This window comes from Hoplias malabaricus, chromosome 3 (genome assembly GCF_029633855.1).
Source record: "Hoplias malabaricus isolate fHopMal1 chromosome 3, fHopMal1.hap1, whole genome shotgun sequence".
Lineage (NCBI taxonomy): Eukaryota > Metazoa > Chordata > Actinopteri > Characiformes > Erythrinidae > Hoplias > Hoplias malabaricus.
Window position 1 is genome coordinate 16,827,321 of NC_089802.1, and position 20,169 is coordinate 16,847,489.

At 38.9% G+C, this 20,169-nt stretch overlaps 1 protein-coding gene across 2 annotated transcripts in view; it reads right to left on the bottom strand.

The window, feature by feature from the left end:
• The window catches only part of cacna1g (calcium channel, voltage-dependent, T type, alpha 1G subunit), a 279,098-nt gene that overhangs the window by 102,743 nt on the left and 156,186 nt on the right, over window positions 1–20,169 (bottom strand). For both annotated transcript variants that reach the window (XM_066666013.1, XM_066666011.1), the window contains exons 9-10: window positions 18,385–19,180; window positions 16,346–16,725 (exon numbers count right to left, since the gene is read on the bottom strand). In XM_066666013.1, the coding sequence (XP_066522110.1) occupies window positions 16,346–16,725; window positions 18,385–19,180 (1,176 nt within the window). The remainder of the gene's footprint in view (window positions 1–16,345; window positions 16,726–18,384; window positions 19,181–20,169) is intronic.

Sequence of the window (20,169 nt, forward strand, 5' to 3'; positions counted from 1 at the left end):
GGAGAAATAAACGATTAAAAGCAAACAAGCACAGGAGAAATTAATGCTAATTAATGCTGCTCGTGTCTGCTAAATTTGGTATATGTCCAAAAATGTGAACACACTCTTCTGAAATCAAGGGTATCAACAGTGATTTGGCCCTGCTTTGCTGCTGTAACAGCTTGTACTCTTCTGGGAAGGCTTCAGAATGATGTTGGAACATTGCTGTGACAATCTGATAGCACAAGAACATTAGTAAGGTCATGTAGTGGTGAGGCTCGATAATTTCTGTGCCTCACCCTTCTAGGAAACAGTTCAACATTGGACCTTTATACCCTTCTATAATCTTATCTGCAGCTGTTCATATGTTCGCATGTTCTTAAATTTCTATGGACTATACAAGCTGTAGGTGCCTAATTGGACATTAGTGTCCACATACCTTCAAAGTAGATCTGCTAGTTACAACAAACAGCTGAAAATGTTTAAATAAATAAATACATTTATTAATTAATATTCAGTGTTTGATAAAGCATACATATTATATTAATGACAATATCTATTAATGAACAGGATTGAAGTTGTGGAATTAAACATAAATGTAACATTTTTTAATTAAATATTGATCTAGTTTGTAAGAATGTGTTACACCATGCACGGATGTGTTATGCATTTTTTAAGCATTGCTTCGTACATTGTCCTTGAGTTCTCTGAAAGGTGCAGCTTAGAAATCGTATTCTATCTGTCAGATATACCACTATATACTGCAGGGAAAGTGAGAAGCTGTGGGGCTGAAAAAGCTACTTGGTGAATGTTGAAAATGTGAAGTTTTTGCCAAGCCTTGTGAGGAGCTGTTCTCATCTTAAATACCCACTCCAGTGAAAATCAAGTTTTATGACCTGGTTCAAGTGTCCATGTGGTGTTTCTTATGTGCTTAAAGATGCATTATGATTAAAATAAGTGGTCAACCCCATTTTCGAGCATTTCCTCTTTGAAACTGCAGTATTTCAGGAACATGTCCTTATGTTCTTATATTCTTATGTTGTAAACATAAGAAACCAATGCTGTCAACATGCAGGGAGAAGGGTGGAGATAGAGGTGAGGACTAGTGCCATATTCATATATCCATGCGTTCTAAAAGAAGGTGTAGAGTTATTCTAAATCAATTTTAAAGCCTAAGAATATTTTTATTTGTTTCTTTGTTCTTTGTTATTTCTCCCAAGGAAATAATTTCTAAATAACAACCTCTAAATATATCATTTTGATAAATAAAGATACATTTTTAGGGATTTAAACAGTGACCAGAAAAGGACTTTAAATGAACAGTTCAGCATGTACCTGCAGAGAATACATGGTTTTTGATTTGTCAGAACAAATAAAAAAAAAATAAAAAATAAAAAGAAGAAGAACTGATGTTTGCACTGTTTACATTAGCCCTGGCCAAGGCCACTGTGCTGTTAATGTAATATAACACTGTCCGAGGCCAACTCCAATTAGTTAACTAAAGATGCTGCACACTCTCTGCCAGTAAATCTGGGGCAAATCCTAACCATGTACCAGTAGAAAAGCTGCTTGTTTATTAATTTAATCATTTATACAGATGGTAAAAGTATTTTGTGATGAAATGCTCCAAGTAATATTCCAAACACATGTGAATATGCAATCATATGGAGAAGTCTGTATACCCCATGGGGGAATTATAAGTTTAATTGTTGAAGTAAAAATACGCTACCACAATCTGCACCCAATGAAAATAAGCCATTGTTTTTCCAGCATTTCTGTAAAATGTCATTCAAATGTATTATTTATTTCCTTTGTTTAACAACTGGAATATAGTGCTCTACGGAAGCTGCTCATGAGTTTAAGGTCATAATAGTTACTGATGCTGGCTAGAGGTGTATAAAGCCCACAGCACAGAAGCAGCTATACTGCATTCTCTAGAGTGAGGTGGAACCATTTAATTGCTTTGAGATGAGTTGGTGTGTATTGTGATCCAGAACTAATCACCCAACATCCGTACCTGACCTCACTTATGTTCTTGTAGCTAAATGTCATCAAATCTTCACAGGAATGTTCAAAAATATAGGTCATTCCTTCCAAAAAGGGAGTAGAATATGTTACTGCAGTGAAGGGGCACCAACTCGGTTATTATCATCCCTTTCAGAAGAAAAAAATGTTTTGGTTTTACAAAAGTTTGGCTTCTGAATTAAAAAGAGGACAAACACTTTTAATTCCATTGATTTTAGAAAAAATAAATAAATTATGGATAAATAGGTGTCCAGATCTCTTCACCTCATAAATGACCTTTAGATATACTGCATACATATAATATGCATATTTTCAGAGTCTTAAAATTAACAGCACCTATGAGCTTTCTTACCCTCCAGTTTCTCTTTCTCTCTCTGTCTCTCGCTTTCTCCAGCTGTAACACCACACCACATCATTCTAATCAAATCCCTCCAGCGCAGATAAACTACAAAGAGGAGCTAATATGCACTGGTGTAATTGATGGTGCTGTAGTGGAATGCATTGTTTTTACGAGGTGCTGGAGAACTGGACAGGAGGCATGTGGGCACATACATATTTAGCTTGTCCTTTTCATTCTCTTTGTATGTCAATTGTAAAAATGAGACCTGACCTAGATGTCACACATTCCTGAAATATCACAGTGCTTAACAAATGTCTAAAAACATCCCCAGGAATGCAATGATTTACTTATAAGTGTTAAGTACAATTTAATTGATGTGATGGCTAATAGCAGCGACTGAAGGAATTATAATGTGTACAGAAACATGTTAACCACGCACCAGAAGATCAACAGGATTTATAATATAAAAGTACCTTAAATCTATACCGCACTTTACATTATAGGATAGGCTCAGAAAACAGACATCAGTTTAGCATGTATTATAATTTAAAGAATCCCTAATTTTGATATAAAAGGGCCAACTGACTGACATTCAAAGGGATTTTGTGTGATTTTCAAAATGAGGCTACATCAAAAACACACTCAATGAAAACAAATTGAGAAAAAGTTATATGTATGTAAGTATGTATGTATTATTGGATCAGAAAACATGAAATATATACATTATGAGAAATACTTAATATGTCAAATGTTAAAATGTAATTAAGTGTAATTAAAACTCATTTTAAATAGGTTATTTTTAACTGGCTCATTTAAATGGCAAAGGAATCACTTGACATTGTGTGCAGAGAAATCAACTGCATGGAAAAGTGTTTTCTGTCAGACTGATAAAACTGGTAAAGCTGGTCATGATGGAATAGTTATGGCCAGCTTTGTGTGCAATAGATATGAAGCACAATATGTTTCAGTACGTGAGGGTGGAGCATTTGAGGCTGAGAATATTTGCAAGAAAATGATTATTTTTTTGAATTACAAGCTAAATAGACTAAGTAGCTGAGTATTTTAACCTCCCTGGAAATCACATATCACTCACTGAAGTCATTACTTGACACTGAAATGGGTTCCATTTCTGCACTGGCAAAGTACCACCAGAGAATATATTCAGCATCTGGTTACATCTCTGACTACAAGCGGTCAATGACTTCAAAGGGTTTTTAGCAGATGACTTTAAAATGTCAGTAATGCTATGCTTGGAGTAGGATACTAAATTCTAATCAGGTTTTAACATGCGTTAAAGAATGCTAACGTGTAATCATATGTTAAAACATATGATTAAAATTAGTATTCTCCTCCAAGTGAACTTAGATGTCCAGTGATGTTGCATTACTGACATATTTAAGTCATTGCCTGAAAACCCTTTGAAGTCAAAGACTGCTTTTAGTCATAGACAAAGACCCATACACAGCAGGCTGCAGTGAACTATGTGCTGACATCTATCTATCAAACCAGCATTACATTTTTCAGACGCTTATGTTACAGTACCTCTTCTGTGGGATAAGTAGCTGAGTTGTTGCACTCATTCAGTGCATACTGTTGACTAGTAACATTCTACAGCATCCTGAGCATTTCTATGTTTCTTGTTTTCCTGTGTGCCGACCATTTCCTTCGTAGTTGTCTGATATTCATTTTGCCTAGATCTTTTGGTGAATTTGCTTACCTCTATATCTTCTGGTTCTGACATGTACTTGTTTTCTGGTTCATTATTTTAATATGACTTGTTTTGCACTGCTTGCACTCAATTCTCTGGGATAACAACTAACCACTGACAACCCAGAACATCCCGCATTATCTACAATTTTGGAAGATGTTCTGACTCCAACATCTAGCCATCAGAATTTTTTTAGTAACATACACTATATTCTTTAACATTCATTTATCATACTTCACCGAACCGGAGGTGAAATTAAACAAACGAAAGAACTGAAAACGTGTGCAGGTCCAATTACTTTTGGACAGCTCAGTATCAGCAGTAATAAGTGTGGTGTTTGACAAGGAAGGAGAAAGAAGTATCACGTGGGCTGGACTCTCTGGGCTCAGCAGGAGGACCAGGCCCTTCACTTCGAATCAAGACCTCTTTTGGGAAGAAAACAGCACATGAAACACTCCAACCTGCAGACAACCCTTTTCCAGGAGGAAGGAAGCCAAGGACAAACACCGCATTTAACTCCATTTTAATATTTTTATACCCTCCTCCAAATATATCTCTCACATGTATTCATGTTAGAACTGTCATTATCAATAAGACTAGTTATAATTATTATGTTAGTTATTATATCAACAATTCTGGCACACACAAACACACGCAAGCATCCTTCAGGCTACTGGAACTGACTACCAACTTAGAATCCCCTAAGGATGTAACCTTTAACTGATGATAATTCATCAGTGATTATTCGATTAATCCAGACAGCTCTTTAATGAACTGTTTATGGTCAAGTCCAATGCCACACTGTGCTATTGTCTGGGACACAGCAGGTGCCTTTTGAAGTGCATCCAGATACTCATAGCTCTCTTGCCTGAAGCCCCAGACCACACTTTAGCTGAACTGCTCTTAAGAGCTATCTCACCAGCCTTTATCTGCCTCTTCTACAGCACACAGTCAAACTCTCTTAATCAGAGCTCAGCATAACTACACAAACACTGCCTTATCACATGTGTCTAATCCACATGATATAGTATATATATATATATATATATATATATATATATATATATAGACTATATCACAACCCTGAACTGGATAAGCCGTTCCAGATAATGAATGAATGAATGAATGTATGTTGAACTACACGACCCTGAACTGGATAAGTGGTTACAGATAACGAATGAATGAATGAATGAATGAATGTTGAACTATACGACCCTGAACTGGATAAGCCGTTACAGAGAATGAATGAATGAATGGATGGATGGATGAATGAATGAATGAATGAATGAATGAATGAATGAATGAATGAATGAATGAACGAATGAATGAATGTTGAACTACACGACCCTGAACTGGATAAGCGGTTACAGATAATGAATGAATGAATGAATGAATGAATGTTGAACTACACGAGCCTGAACTGGATAAGCGGCTACAGATAATGAATGAATGAATGAATGAATGAATGTTGAACTACACGACCCTGAACTGGATAATCGGTTACATATAATGAATGAATGAATGAATGTATGTTGAACTACACAACCCTGAACTGGATAAGCGGTTACAGATAATGAATGAATGAATGAATGTTGAACTACACAACCCTGACCTGGATAAGCGGTTACAGATAATGAATGAATGAATGAATAAATGAATGAATGAATGAATGTTGTTGAACTACACAACCCTGAACTGGATAAGCGGTTACAGATAATGGATGAATGAATGAATGAATGAATGAATGAATGAATGTTGTTGAACTACACAACCCTGAACTGGATATGAGGTTACAGATAATGAATGAATGAATGAATGAATGAATGAATGAATGAATGAATGAATGTTGTTGAACTAAAGACAGGATCTCCACCATTTCCAAAACAAAGAACCATGTCTCCTATTGGTCTAATTTTCTTTCTCTTAAGGAATTTAGAAACATTTAAATCATTAAGCAATGATTGATATGCTAACAGGTCTTATATGGCTCTGAATAATCTCAGGGAAGTAATCTCCAGGTCAGTGCAGATATACTTGTTTTCACTGGACGTAAACATAAAGCATAAATGAAGGATGAACATACTTCAATTCACTCTTGAATATATATAAGTATCCACCAAAACAAGTGGGTAATGTGAATATTATTTGTAATACCTATCCACATTTTATTTTCCTAAAATACATTTGGCAATGAACCTCATTGTGGCCTTCAAACAAGAGATGTACCTAGAGATCGTACACACCCAAAAAGATTGTACCCAGTTGTGCCACTGCATGGTCTTCTGACATAACACATTTAATAGAAGCTGTTATGACAGAAATTGAAGCACACATATGCAGTATTGTGGTATTATGTTTTTAGCCATATTAAATAAAGAGCACGGTTTAATTTTGAGATACACCCTCAGATTTGACGAGGTTGAAAAGGCTCCCAGTCGGGAAAGCTGAAGCCAAACTCTGCGCTCTCTCTGTCCCTGACCATTGTTATCATTGTCCCAGCACCTGATTCTGAGAATTAGAGGCCAGGGCTTTTGGGTGCAGTAATAATCAGGTTCCTTGCACTCCTCCATGAACACTGTCAGCTTCTCACTTCCAACAGACTTGAGAAAAACCAGACACTGTCATCAGGCCACACAGTAACAGCGACAATACACACCACACCTACATCCAGCAGAGCAGCATGGGGGGAGTGAGGAAGGGAAGATGGAGAATGGAGCCAAATGGCAGGGTTTGAGTACTCGGTTGGTATAGACTCTGCAATGACAAAGGCAAAGGCAAAAGGCAAAAGATAGCTAAAACTGTAGAGTGTTTCAGAAAGCAGTGAAGGGTGAAATCATGTGCCATATTTTTTGGCACTGGGACAAGTATTGCAACAGGAGACCATAAAAGGAAAATTGTTGACAAAAGGGGAGGCAGACGACAGGAATCACTTCACAGCCTTCATCTTGATGAGCAGTACCTAGCTATGAAATAACTTAATACAGTGAAATGATTTATTTGCTTAAAGATTGCATCTGTAACTCCCTATTAACACCCATCATTGGTCAAGCTGATGTGCACAAACATGTGACATATAAAAGGCACACTGCAACATATTTTAATGAACAGCAACCTGGTGTTCTTCAGCTACTGAAGAGTTGTTGTCATGCTTGGCATTCAGTATGTGATTATGTTTAGTAATTCAGTTTCAATTTTGATAAGCACAATAAATTACCTTTAATGAAAATAGTATTGCATTATTTGTGCTTGTAAAAATATATTTTAAATACAAAGCCTAATGAAATACTGAATCAAATAATGAATAATTAAAAGGAACACTATGTAAGACTTTTTATTAATTTTTTTCCTAGGCCCCCCTCTAGTTGCAGTGTGTAAATTACACTTACATCACTGTTCTGAACTTTTTGGGAGCACGCTCCATTTTCATAAAATGCTCTAAAAATGACATAATACGGTTCATAGGACAGAAAAGGCAGAGGCCCTATTCTCCTTATTACAGGTCAGTAGAGCATCACAATGGCCTAGAAACTGTACATTTCCAAGTTTTCCTTTAAACATATGTTAGTAGTAAAAAGATACAGCAACCACATCCCCTCATTCCACCTAGACGTCATCCATGACAAGAGAAAATTTCTGAACTCTTCACTAATGTTGTTGTTTTGTTGTTATTAGTAGCGGTAAATCTAAAATTGAACAATCTATTTGCAAAGTGCCATCCATTTTCACATATTTACTGATTTAAATTAATTTTGGAAAAACCGTAATCAATTTACTGTGCCTATTAATCTAAATCTGCTCATAATTGCAAACAGCCTGGGTAGATCTGATTTGGAGAAGCATGCTTATAATTAGCCATTATGTAAGTGCTCCATTGTCCCCTGCAGCTGTGAGGGTTACAGAAGCCTGTGGGGGATGATCTGAACACGGTTACTGCGATTGAACACTTATCCATATCCATCCATGTCATTACTGGTGCTCTACAGCAGATCAGTGCTCTCTGTTCTTTGCTTATCTAATAACATGGTGAGTTGGGCGATGCATGTGGCTCTGATTGCATTAAATGCCTCAGTATACACTTTGATGTAGTTTTGACTTAGGTTAATAGCTGCACTCAAGAAGTGAGTTGGTTCTGTGGCACAGTGCCACAGATGTTGGCAGGTGTTGTTCTTATATTGGATTTAAAGTTTAACCCTTTCACACCACATGATTATTTCATTCTTAGCATTATTACACTGGCAACTTTACAAATTCAGGGTTTTTTTTTTTTTTTTTTACAAAGTTGTAACAGATGGCAAGTGATGTCTTGCTAATTTAAGGGGTTAATGGTGAAGAAAGTTAATTAAAACAAGACAATTATCATAACAATAAGAAAGAATGACTTCTAATCTAAACAATTTATGTGGTTTTTAAAAGTCTGGCAAAGTACACCTGCAAACATTTTATTGTGCTTTTATTGTGCTTCTGCAAAGCAGGAGATCAAAACTCAGTTTACTGCATGGAGACCAGTGATCTAATACATTATTTTCTCCATAAAAGACTGAAGAGATTTTGCAAGGCTGCCATTGTGCAATTTAGTCTCAGAGTATTCTCCAGACACATGCAAATCAACTCCATGTTCAATAACAGCTCTGAAAACAGTCGCCAGAGATCTGCATTCGAAGGACCTTCTAAAATCTCTTTATCAAAGATGATAAGACATGGTCAAAGACCAGTGACAAACTTATTTGTTCCCATTTCCCATTCAATTTCACAGATAAGAACTACAATTACACCCACCGATCAGCCATAACATTAGGACCATCTCCTTGTTTCTACACTTACTGTCCATTCTCTCAGCTCTACTGACCATACAGGAGCACTACAATTTCCACTCTGTAGTCCATCTGTTGCTCTCCATGCTTATTTTGCCCCTTACACCTTCTTCAACTGTCTGGACCACCAGAGGGCAGGTATGATTTCAGTGGTGGATCATTCTCAGCGCTTTAGGGATACTGATGTATGGTTGCGATAGTACAAATGGATCAGACACAGCAGTGCTGCTTGAGTTTTTAATCACTCTGTCCATTCACTGTCCACTCTGTTAGACATACCCACCTCATTGGTCCACTGTGTTGATGTAAAGTCAAAGACAGTAGCTCATCTGCTGCACAGTTTGTGTTGGTCATCTTTAGTCCTTATTGGTTAACTATTCTCAGTCCAGCAGAGACACTGAGGGGTTTAAACATTTTAACAGCACTGCTGTGTCAGATTCACAAATACCAGCACTACACACACTAAGACATCGCCACTATGTGAGTGTCATTACAGTGCTGAGAATTATATCCCACCCAAATCATACCTGCTCTGTAACTTTTTTTCCCTCAATAATATAAAAATTCAACCAGATAGTAGTAGACATGTGCCGACAGGTTAATATTTGGACAGTACAATGAAAACCATACTTTTCCGCTCAAGAACATATTTGAAATCACTGCCATGTGGTCAGTTTTGAGCAGCATCACCTGTGGAATGGAGTGGTCTGTACATTTCCAAAACACACAGTTTGCTGTCTGGGAGGAAGCAGTACAGGCCATCTTGTGCAGCTCAAATAACCCCAAGCATTTCACCCTGTTCTCCATGTTATTTCCTTCTCTTTGGCTTGTTTCTCTGTATTTAACTCTGCTTGAGACTAAATCCTCAATGGACCTCAATGGACACATGTGAAATTAACAGTATCATAAATAATAGAATTGTCAACATCAGTAAAATGTTAAAAGCTTGAGGAGGCATATATTTTTATTGAACGTTTCACACAGTGTACTGCAGTAAATCCAATCAAACAGGACCCATTGTGCTGTAATGGAATATGCAGTATTTCATTGCTTTTTAAGTACTGACAATATCCACAATACACTCACAAACACACATGACCTAATATGATGTAAGGTTTCACAATGACAATAAACCCTGCTGCTCCAATTTTGCCTCTGAAAAACGTAGGTGGAGTGTTTTAATATATTTAGAGCAAGAAAAAAAACAGATTGTGGCACCATTAATCACACCAATGATTACCAATGTTATAGAACACCACTAGAGACAGTGCTTCCCCAGTCCACAGTGGGCTTCAAGAGACAATGGAGAATGTCAACTGCTGGACAAGCAAAGCTCAGGGAGCCATGAGTTGCTGCAGATCAATTGTCTGTTTCAAGGAGGAGGAGAAGACAGAGCCAAATCCTGAAGTGAGCCAATGGGGGAAAATAAAACAAAGAAAGGAATTGAAAAAAAGGGGGGGAAAGCTTGTGATGAGAGAAAGAGCTGGGGCAGAACGGGAAAGAATGAGAGCAAGAGGGGAGAGGGAGAGTGATAAAAAGCTCCAGGACAGTAAAAGAGAACAGATGCAATTAGGCAGGTTGGCGTCAGGTTTTATTTGCTCAGGGACTGGGTCAAAGAACCTGAGTAACCTTGTAAATCCAAAATTCCTCCTCCAAGCCCCGTCTCCCGTTCTCCAGATGGTGAGCTTGATAAAGACGACCCACTCTGCCAGAATTCCCCATGAGTCTGAGGGACGAGTGCTGAGCATGAGGGGAACACCATACACGCAAGTGTGTGTGTGTGTGTTTGTAAAGCTTTCCCTCAGGCTATCGCCAGCACCATGGCAGCTCACCAAAGCCTGCAAAGAGCATGGGCTTACATCGCATTTCCTTCAGCTACAGCTCACTCACAAAACAACAGTATACACAAACACACATCTGTTGACTTAAGAAACCTACTGAATACACTCAAAAATTATAATCACTCAGATTTTGCCACAATTTCAGACAAAACTGGGGGACACACTGTCAGTATTTTAAGTATGAAACTAAAGCAAGAGCACAAGGTGCAGTTCATTGGTTGTGTAGGGAAAAATGTCTGGGGAAAATACAATAGGAGCTTCTCGTCCAGAGCCAAACAAAGGAGAAGTGGGTGGAGATATAACAAGTGCATTTCATTACTTATTATGCTCAATTCATGCTTTCTGCATGTCAAAACAGTTGGGTTAAACCTGGCATAAAGGTCTCAGAACACATGCAGCTGAAAGACTTCTTTTGGCAGTGGCAGCAGACAGCAGCTAGATGGACGTAGGAGCTGAAAAAATGTTTACTACCCTGAAAAAAAATGTAAACACTAAACTCTCAGAACCAAATGGACTTAAATGAGAACACATGATGCAAAATACACCATTACGTAGACGCAACACATGCTAGCAGTCCATGTTATTATTTCACAAACCGGAAGAATTCTGGGAAGATTTTACACTACACTCTCAGGAAAAAAAAAATACAGTAATGGTACAAACAGTGTAAATGGACCTTAAAAGGGTACAACACTGGTTTTAAAGTCCAGTTGTGTTTCCTAAAGTTACATTACATTCTGTTCTCCAGAAGAAGATGTGTAATATCTCATTATAGAACCATTTCAATTAAAAGAACATAAGTTGTGGAGATGAAATGGGTCGTATGAGATCAACAATATTAATATATACAATTATAATACAATACGGGCGGTACGGTGGCTCAGCAGGTAGTGTCGCTGTCACACAACTGCAGGGACCTGGAGGTTGTGGGTTTGATTCCTGCTCAGGGTGACCAGGGTGACTGTGAGGTGTGTTCTCCCTGTGTCTGCGTGGGTTTCCTCCAGGTGCTCTGGTTTCCTCCCACGGTTTTTTGGCGACTCAAAAGTGTGAGTGTGTGAGTGAGTGCGTCGCCCTTAAAAGGACTGGCGCCCCCTCCAGGGTGTGTTCCCGCCTTGTATCTAGTGATTTCGGGTAGACTCCGGACCCACTGCGACCCCGAGTTGGATAAGCGGTTTCAGACAATGAATGAATGAATAATATAATATTGTACTATTATGTTTCCTAGCTAAAGTTAGTGAATATGTACCATTAAGGGGGCCACCACAGTGACAGCAAAATGTACCACCACAGTGACAGTTTTTCTGACAGTGTAGGTGTTAAAAACATTTCTATAAAAAGATTATTTCATTCAGTCATTAGTTCTGGATTATAAACACCATTCCAACTCATTGTAGTGGTACTGCATAGACCCCATCACTCCAGAGAATGCAGATCCATTGATCCATGACCCCATGGATCAGTGGAACTGTACTCTCAGAAACTTTATACAGCTCTAGCCGATGCTTGCCATTGAGCATGGTGGCTTTTGGATCTTGTGTGGCAGATCTACTATTGTTTCATTTTAAGCTTTTTCTATAGAGATTATAGAAGTTGAATGTGCACAATGAAATTCCTTTGTACACACATGAACCTTAAAGCTGCGGAACTGATGGAGTATATTGATTCAGTTAGTCTTAAAAGTAAATATTAGATAAATGGTGCTATAAACCCCATTTTCAAAAGTTAACAAAGGTCTTTGGGTCTTAACGAAATGTCTGATATTGACACAGTATCAGATACAACAGGATCATTCTCACCCTTTTTTAAAATCACCAGTTTCAGCATGTTTCTTTTAACAGATGTTTCTTTTCTATTAAGCCACTCTACAACTCACCCTTAAAACCTGCCGCAGTGAGCAAATTTTGCTTCCAAAATTTCTCTGCATTTGTCTAATCTGTTTTATTGGGTTTAACCCTGTCATTGCTCCCCCACACAAACACAGGTATGGCACAGTAAATGGAGTTACTCAGATGGTGATTCTAATACCATTCTAATATGTACTCAACTGTTGTCAAAAGTGTAGACCAATTTGAATGAATTGTTGAATCCCATGTTTCCCAATTGAGGCAGCCCACAAATAAACTGACTGGGTTGTCTTGTTTCACAGTTTCTGTGTTGGTAGGCACTGAAGATTCCCAAATGTATGTGCAGAAGCACAGAAAAAGTGAGTTTTTCCATATTTTTTTCCCCTTTTAGAATTGATTTTGAATGTAAGGTTCAAAAGTTCACATGTTGGAAGAGGTGACTTATAGGATTCCTACAAGTGTTGCCTGTTAACTATGATTCATCTGTTTGAAAAAGGCAGGACTAAAATTAATGTTTTTTTTGTTAGAATCTGAACAAGTCTCTGACTCAGGAGGAAAGAGACCGCAGGGGGGAAACAGAAGGGGGAGAAATTATGGATCTCATCACTCATCAGAGTAGCAATATCCTATGAAAGGCAGATGAATTTCCTCTGTGTTTGTGTCCAAACGCTGGGCAGGGAGATCTGTCGGGAGAGGGTGGTTACGGCCAAGCGTGGTGCGTGCCCCCCAAAAGGCTCTGGGAGACTGGGAAGGCATGCAAGAGCACTGTGTAAACACTCGCCGATCACTTTCAGATGTGTGTGTCGGCTGCCCTCTCATCAATTCAGCCTTCACACTTGTAGTGCTCCGCCAGCGAGGCCCAAACGACTCCTTCCACAGTAAACAACACCAGAGCAGGATGCGTGAAAAAGCCTGGAATTCCACAACCCTCCGGAAAAGTTACACAAGGGCCAAGGAGAAAGAAACCACCGATAGCGTGCAGATACAAGGCAACTACGTGCGAAACCAAAATCACATCAACAATCAGCTATCCAACATCAGATGTTGCACAGTTAGGCCTGTCGTTGTAGATTATATTATCAATCAAGCAATCTACTGGTTATTTACATGATTAATTGAATAATTAAAGACTTAAAAATTGCCAGACTCTAAAAACAGACTCAGCGGAACAATAGCAAACTATGCAAGGTCTACAAACATTTCACACTACTTTACTGGAAGGATGCCTTTAAAAGGACAGCATTATAAAAATAATCAAATATCAACAACAAGCTCTGCATCTACACTGTATGCATAATTTTTATTTCGTATAATGCAAGCTGCTAGCTAATAAGGATATTTTGGTATGAGGTGTTTTTAATTAAGTGTATTCAAATAACAGTGAAATCTCTACACAAAATAACAGCACACTTTGTATTATTTTTCTTTCAAAATTAACATTAGGTAAATTACTAAGTTACCAATTTCTCAGATGATGTTAATGAGCAGAATACATAAGATACCCACTTGCACAAAGAAGCAAAAGTCAAAGGAATGTCACAGCCATGCTAGACTTGGAGGACAACCAAAACTGTCACCATCAGATAAAGAGAAATTTAATTCACATTTCTACATTAAAAAAAATAAATAAATAAATTTCAGAAAATCAAAAACACTAGACTGATCATGTCAGCAGAGAGAAAGCCCAAATTATTAAATGTATCTATTATAGACATATAGATATTATAGATTATAGACAGCAGATATCAATTTCTAAGTCTGAACATTATAGGTTTTTAAAAAATCCACTCCAAATTTTTTAAAACAAATATGTATTCATAACAAATGTGTGCTATATGTGCTATAATAAAGGCAAAACAATAAATAATATTATAGAACATTTAGACGTTCAGACATCATTGAATGTGCTTATTTTGACTGGAAAGGAATTAGAATGGTCTCCGCTCAACACTAAGCAGACTATGAAAATTCAGCATGTCCTGCCCTTGTAGACTGGGATAGAAGTAATCAGAGCAGTGCTCTAGTCGCTGTAGTCTGGGAGGAAGAGTTATGGAGCTGCTGCCACAGACTGCTGGGCTATGAATCATGGTACTGATAGGAACTTTGAGAGGCTGAGCCATTGTTTTGTCTGAACTTTTAAATATAGGTCATACATTACAGCCACAACTACTGTTATTCCACTATGAAGGTAGTAATACGTACACACACGTGTCCCCGTTCTTCACATGTAACAAAGAGGGACCTTTCAACTGTGGCAGTGTGTCAGCGCATGGGCCATTAAGCAGGTGAGAAATGAACTACCTGCTGCTATCTGTCTCACTCTCTCTCTCTCTCTCTCTCTCTCTCTCACACACACACACACACACACCATAAAAACATCACCAAAAAAGCTCCTTTAAATGTCCCCTTCTTTTCATTCATCAGAGATAAGCATAATAATAGACATTTCTGAGTTGTGTAAAGTTCTGATATTATACTTAACTCATAGAGAGAGTATATAATACATAATAAGTGTATAATCCTGTAACAAGTGTATAATACTGAACACCTACATAAGCCTTTCAAGATAAATGATATCCATAAAGACTTACAAGATTTCCAACAAGAGTGAGTTGTAATAACAACTACTGTAGTCAGTTTCCCTAGAAGTGTTGACACCTTCCTTATGTTGCAATAAGCATTTGGGGATATTCATGTACGTGTCCGTCAGTTATGAAGTTGTTTTTACCTCCACCCCTCCATTTATATATATATATATATATATATTCATTTCTTTTCCTATAAAGAATCTTCCTTTTGGAAACAGAAGAGTTTTAAATCCTACTGCATTCAACAGTGCACAATCATTATTTTTTTCAATTTAGAATGTTTTCTAGATTCGGTTCCCTACTCAGGTTCAGTTCTCGTGCAACCCTCCTAACACTATATTCTACATTCCCCTATATATGTAACAAGATAAAGGAGTATAAATGGCCCTGGATAGGATTGTAGCAATATGCTGGTGCAGTGCAAGTTAAAAAAAAAGAAAAAGTATATCCAGAACGAACACTTAAACACTAACCGTTCATTGCTGTTGCAGTAAACCTTAAAAGACTGTATTCCATTTGTTGCTCTGCTTACCTTCTAGTCCCCTGTTATTCCCATATTCTTCAAAAGTTGGTTCCCACAGGACCACCACAGTGCAGGTGCTATTTGGATAGTGGATTATTCTCAGCACTGCACTGACACTGACATGGTGGTTGTGGGCTGCACTGTAAGATACATGTGCCTGTTGTAGCCACAGATTTTGTTGGTCATCTTTTAGTCCTTCGTCAATAGTCACGGGACACTGCTGACTGGATATTTTTGGTTGGTGGACTAGTCCCAGCCCAGCAACTGACAGATGTGTAACATGCAACACACACTAACACGCCACCATCATATCAATGTTGCTGCAGTTCTGAGAATGATCCACCACCCAAACATTTCCTGTTCTGCAGTGTTCCTCTCAGGTCCTCACACTGACAAACAGGGTGAAGAGAACTAACGAAGAATGCAGTGAAACAGGCAGACTACAATCTGTAATTGCCATGCAACAGTGTATAAGGTAAGCAGAGCTGATCAATTGTATCATGAGTGCAGAAACAAAGTGTTCATGTTAAGGTTTTGGCTGATATACATGGTGTATATCCAATTTAAAACTGACTAATTTTGAATGTTTCTCTGAAACTCACTGCGAGTAATTATTTGCAGCACATACTGTTTAGATATCTACCAGTTAAGGGGCATAATATTAATATTAATAGAAGGACACTAACCTGCTCGTGGTACTCAATGCCCATGCTGAGTGTGTTTATGAGGATCGCGATCATGATTCCTCGGCCGAAGTACTTGCTGTCCACAATTTTACGAAAGGTGTCACAGACCAGTCTCCAGAAGTGGACCACCTTAGTTGCCCGAGCCCCCAGCTTAAACTTCTTTTTCCGATTTGGATCTCTGTTGTCCCGGTAGTGAGCATCCTGGGTGAACTCGTACACTCCCTCACTGTCCGAATCTGCTGTCTCGTTTGCTTCGGTCCCCTCGGAGTCATTACCTGCTGCTTTAGTGCAGTAGGGGCAGGTTTCTGGGTCAAATATCAAAGTAGTGTCCAGGTTTGAGCTACAGCAGTTGGCAGTAGAGTACTTGCGGACAACCTTCCCTGAAATTTTAAAGGGAAAATATTCTCTTAAAAAAGAAAAACATCTTTTAAAAAGAAACAATAAAGTCATACTTTATTGTAGTAGTTCGATTTTTTTTACCAACAACAGTATATTCATGAAATATAATAAATTGTTTATAGTGATTAATTATTGTTGCATTTGTTCACTATGAAAGAATCTAAAGGTGAATCAAATTGCATTGTCGTCCTTGAATAAATATATTGATGCTATAAAGAGTAGGTCCCTCACATGGGTGTAGCCAAGTTAAAAAGCTTTCATACAGAGGTTCTCCTATAGACATTACTCAGTTTCAGGGTAGTGGCTCACTCACAATTGAAGAATCGATGGAGAAATTGAGTAGTTTTAAAAGGGAACCTGCTACACAATACCATTAAATGTCACAAGAAACACTAGATACAGACATTCACAAATGCTTAAACATTAAGTGCATTACAATCTGTTTTAATGTTAATCGTTGTACTAGAAGAAAACAAAACTGAAATATAGAACATGAAGAATTAAGCAAGAAACCGCTATCTGTTTTTTAGGATAGGATTCAAATTTTTTAAGATGAAAATTATTTTTTATAGCAGAGAACTGAATTTGTACTACAGCAGTACTTTTAGTGTATATACACACACCCCCACACAATACAGCTTTAATACAAATTCATTCATTCATTCATTCATTATCTGTAACCGTTTATCCAATTCAGGGTCGCGGTGGTTCCAGAGCCTACCTGGAATCATTGGGCACAAGGCGGGAATGCACCCTGGAGGGGGCCCCAGTCCTTCACAGGGCAACACAGACACACACACACATTCACTCACACCTACAGACACTTTTGAGTCGCCAATCCACCTACCAACGTGTGTTTTTGGACTGTTGGAGGAAACCGGAGCACCCAGAGGAAACCCACGCGTACACAGGGAGAACACACCAACTCCTCAATGACAGTCACCCGGAGCAGGAATCGAACCCACAACCTCCAGGTCCCTGGAGCTGTGTGACTGCGACACTACCTGCTGCACCAGCATGCCGCCCTAATACAAATTCAGCTCTTTGAATTTTGATATATTTGATATCTACCCCTAGATAAGATTTGTAGCGTGCCTTCTTTGCAACCCTCTGCCTTTCTGCACTCTTATGTCAGTGCGCATCTTTGCTTAAGTATAAATCTGCTATAATTCTTTACACAGTTATGTGCAAAATTGTTGGCATTCCTGGTCCAGTGAAATTTTGCTGATCTTCTAAGCACACATCCTCTACAGCGGGCATCCATTTGCATACATTATTTTAAAAGTATTGTTTTTTGTTGAATTTATTGAGAGAGAGAGAGAGAGAGAGAGAGAGAGAGAGAGAGAGAGAGAGAGAGAGAGAGAGAGATAGAGAGAGAGAGAGAGAGAGAGAGAGAGAGAGAGAGGGGCCTTTGCAAATGTTAAAGCACATTGGGTATTTTATTATTGGGTAATAATTGGATTTATTTATTTTTTATTTTTTCATTTTTCTTTTTCTTTTGAAGGTAGCACTGGCCCAGGTTTTGCTTTTCTAATCATGAATCCAACAAATACACCAAAGTTCTGCACTGTAATAAGTAAATCTAATTTACATCTGAAGTAAATGTAATTTTCACATGAACTATGGGTTTTGTTGCATACCTGCAGGCCCCTGAATGTCCAGAAGACACTGGGAGGTGTTGATAGGATTGGGTGGGATGTTGAGGTTGCTCAGGACACTGGTGGTGACCCCTGGTTCCAGACCCCTCTGCCTGATGAACTCTAGAGGCAGACACGGCTGCAGGGTAGGGTAGTTCTTGTGTGTTGGAGCTGCAAATGGAACAGAGTTTCTTTTGTAGGCCTGCTGTGCAGAGGGTCCAGGAGAAGGAGTGCAGCGGAGGGGCTCTAAATGGCTTGTCGTGAGGTATACACTGTGTACAGACTCAGCACTGGGCCCAGCTGAGACGGAGGTGGAGGAGGGGACCTGCAGAGGGGTGATGGAGGGCAGGGTGAGGCGTCCCGAGCTAGTGCCCGCACCGTTTCCTGTATCTATCTCCCTGCTCCTCTCCCTTTGGATACTTCCATTGCCCAAGTGGTAGTGGTGGTGGTGATGGTGGTGCATCATGTGGTGGATGGAGCCTTGCCTCTGCTTCTGCCTCCTTCTCTTGCTGTTGGGAGGATCCATATTAGGAGAAGAACGTACCCTTATTCCTGCCCTCCTTGCAGCTGCTCGGACCCAGTGACCCAGCTGCCTAACGCCTTTATGCACGATGTAGACCAAATACTTTAGGAGCTCATCATAGCAGCTGCCTGGCTCAGAGAAGCTAGCCAGAGTGCTGGCATTGGACATGAAACGCACCCTCTGCTCCTTCATCAGCTGACTTTCACGCTGCTTCGTCTCTGAGAACTGAGTGGCGATAACGACCAGACAAAGGTTGATCATGAAGAAGGAGCCCACCTACAGAAAGACAGGGAGGATGTTTTTTTTAACTAAAGTAGCGTGGGGTCACTACATTGTGGGCTCAAATTATAAATCCATGCCCCACTTCCACTGTTACTTTAGGCTGAATTATCTTAACGAGAAATTGGAGAACACAACTATTTTTAGTACTAAAATATAACAGTATTTTAGTAGAAAGTATAACAAGGAATATTTCAGTCAGTGTAGGGACTTGTTAACCAAATATTTAGCATTATAATTACCAATAATATCATTGCAAAAACAATACTGGTAAAAACCTTAAGTGCAAAAACATACTGACTTAAGCTGAATCAGGGAGATCAAGGTTTCAAACAATTCAAACAAAATAGGTTGGATTAGGTTTTTAACAACTTTCTGAAATACACTGTATTACCTGACAACAATTGCTATGAGAAAATGCATTGCTTTTATTATTATGCCTAGATCGATGCCTCAATATCACACAGAATGCATGTTACCATATTCATTCATTATATGTAAACGCTTATCTAAGTCAGGGTCGTGGTGCCCACCCCAGAGCCCACCCAGAATCACCAGGAGCAAGGCAGGAACACACCCTGGAGGGGGCGCCAGTCCCCCACAGGGAAACACAGACACATTCACTCACACCTATGGACACTTTTGAGTCGCTAATCCACCTACCAACATGTGTTTTTGGACTGTGGGAGGAAACCGGAGCACCCGGAGGAAACCCACGCGGACACGGGGAGAACACACCCACTCCTCACAGACAGTCACCCGGAACGGGATTCGAACCCACAACCTCCAGGTCCCTGGAGCTGTGTGACTGCGACACTACCTGCTGCGCCACCGTGCCACCCATGTTACCATATACAATGCTACAATTACTACAGTTAAAATAACTGAAATATCTAGTGGAAACACTTTGAAGATCTGATTTCAATATATCTCATCATTTGAATATATTTGAAGGAATAAGCAGTGCTATTAAATGCAACATATTG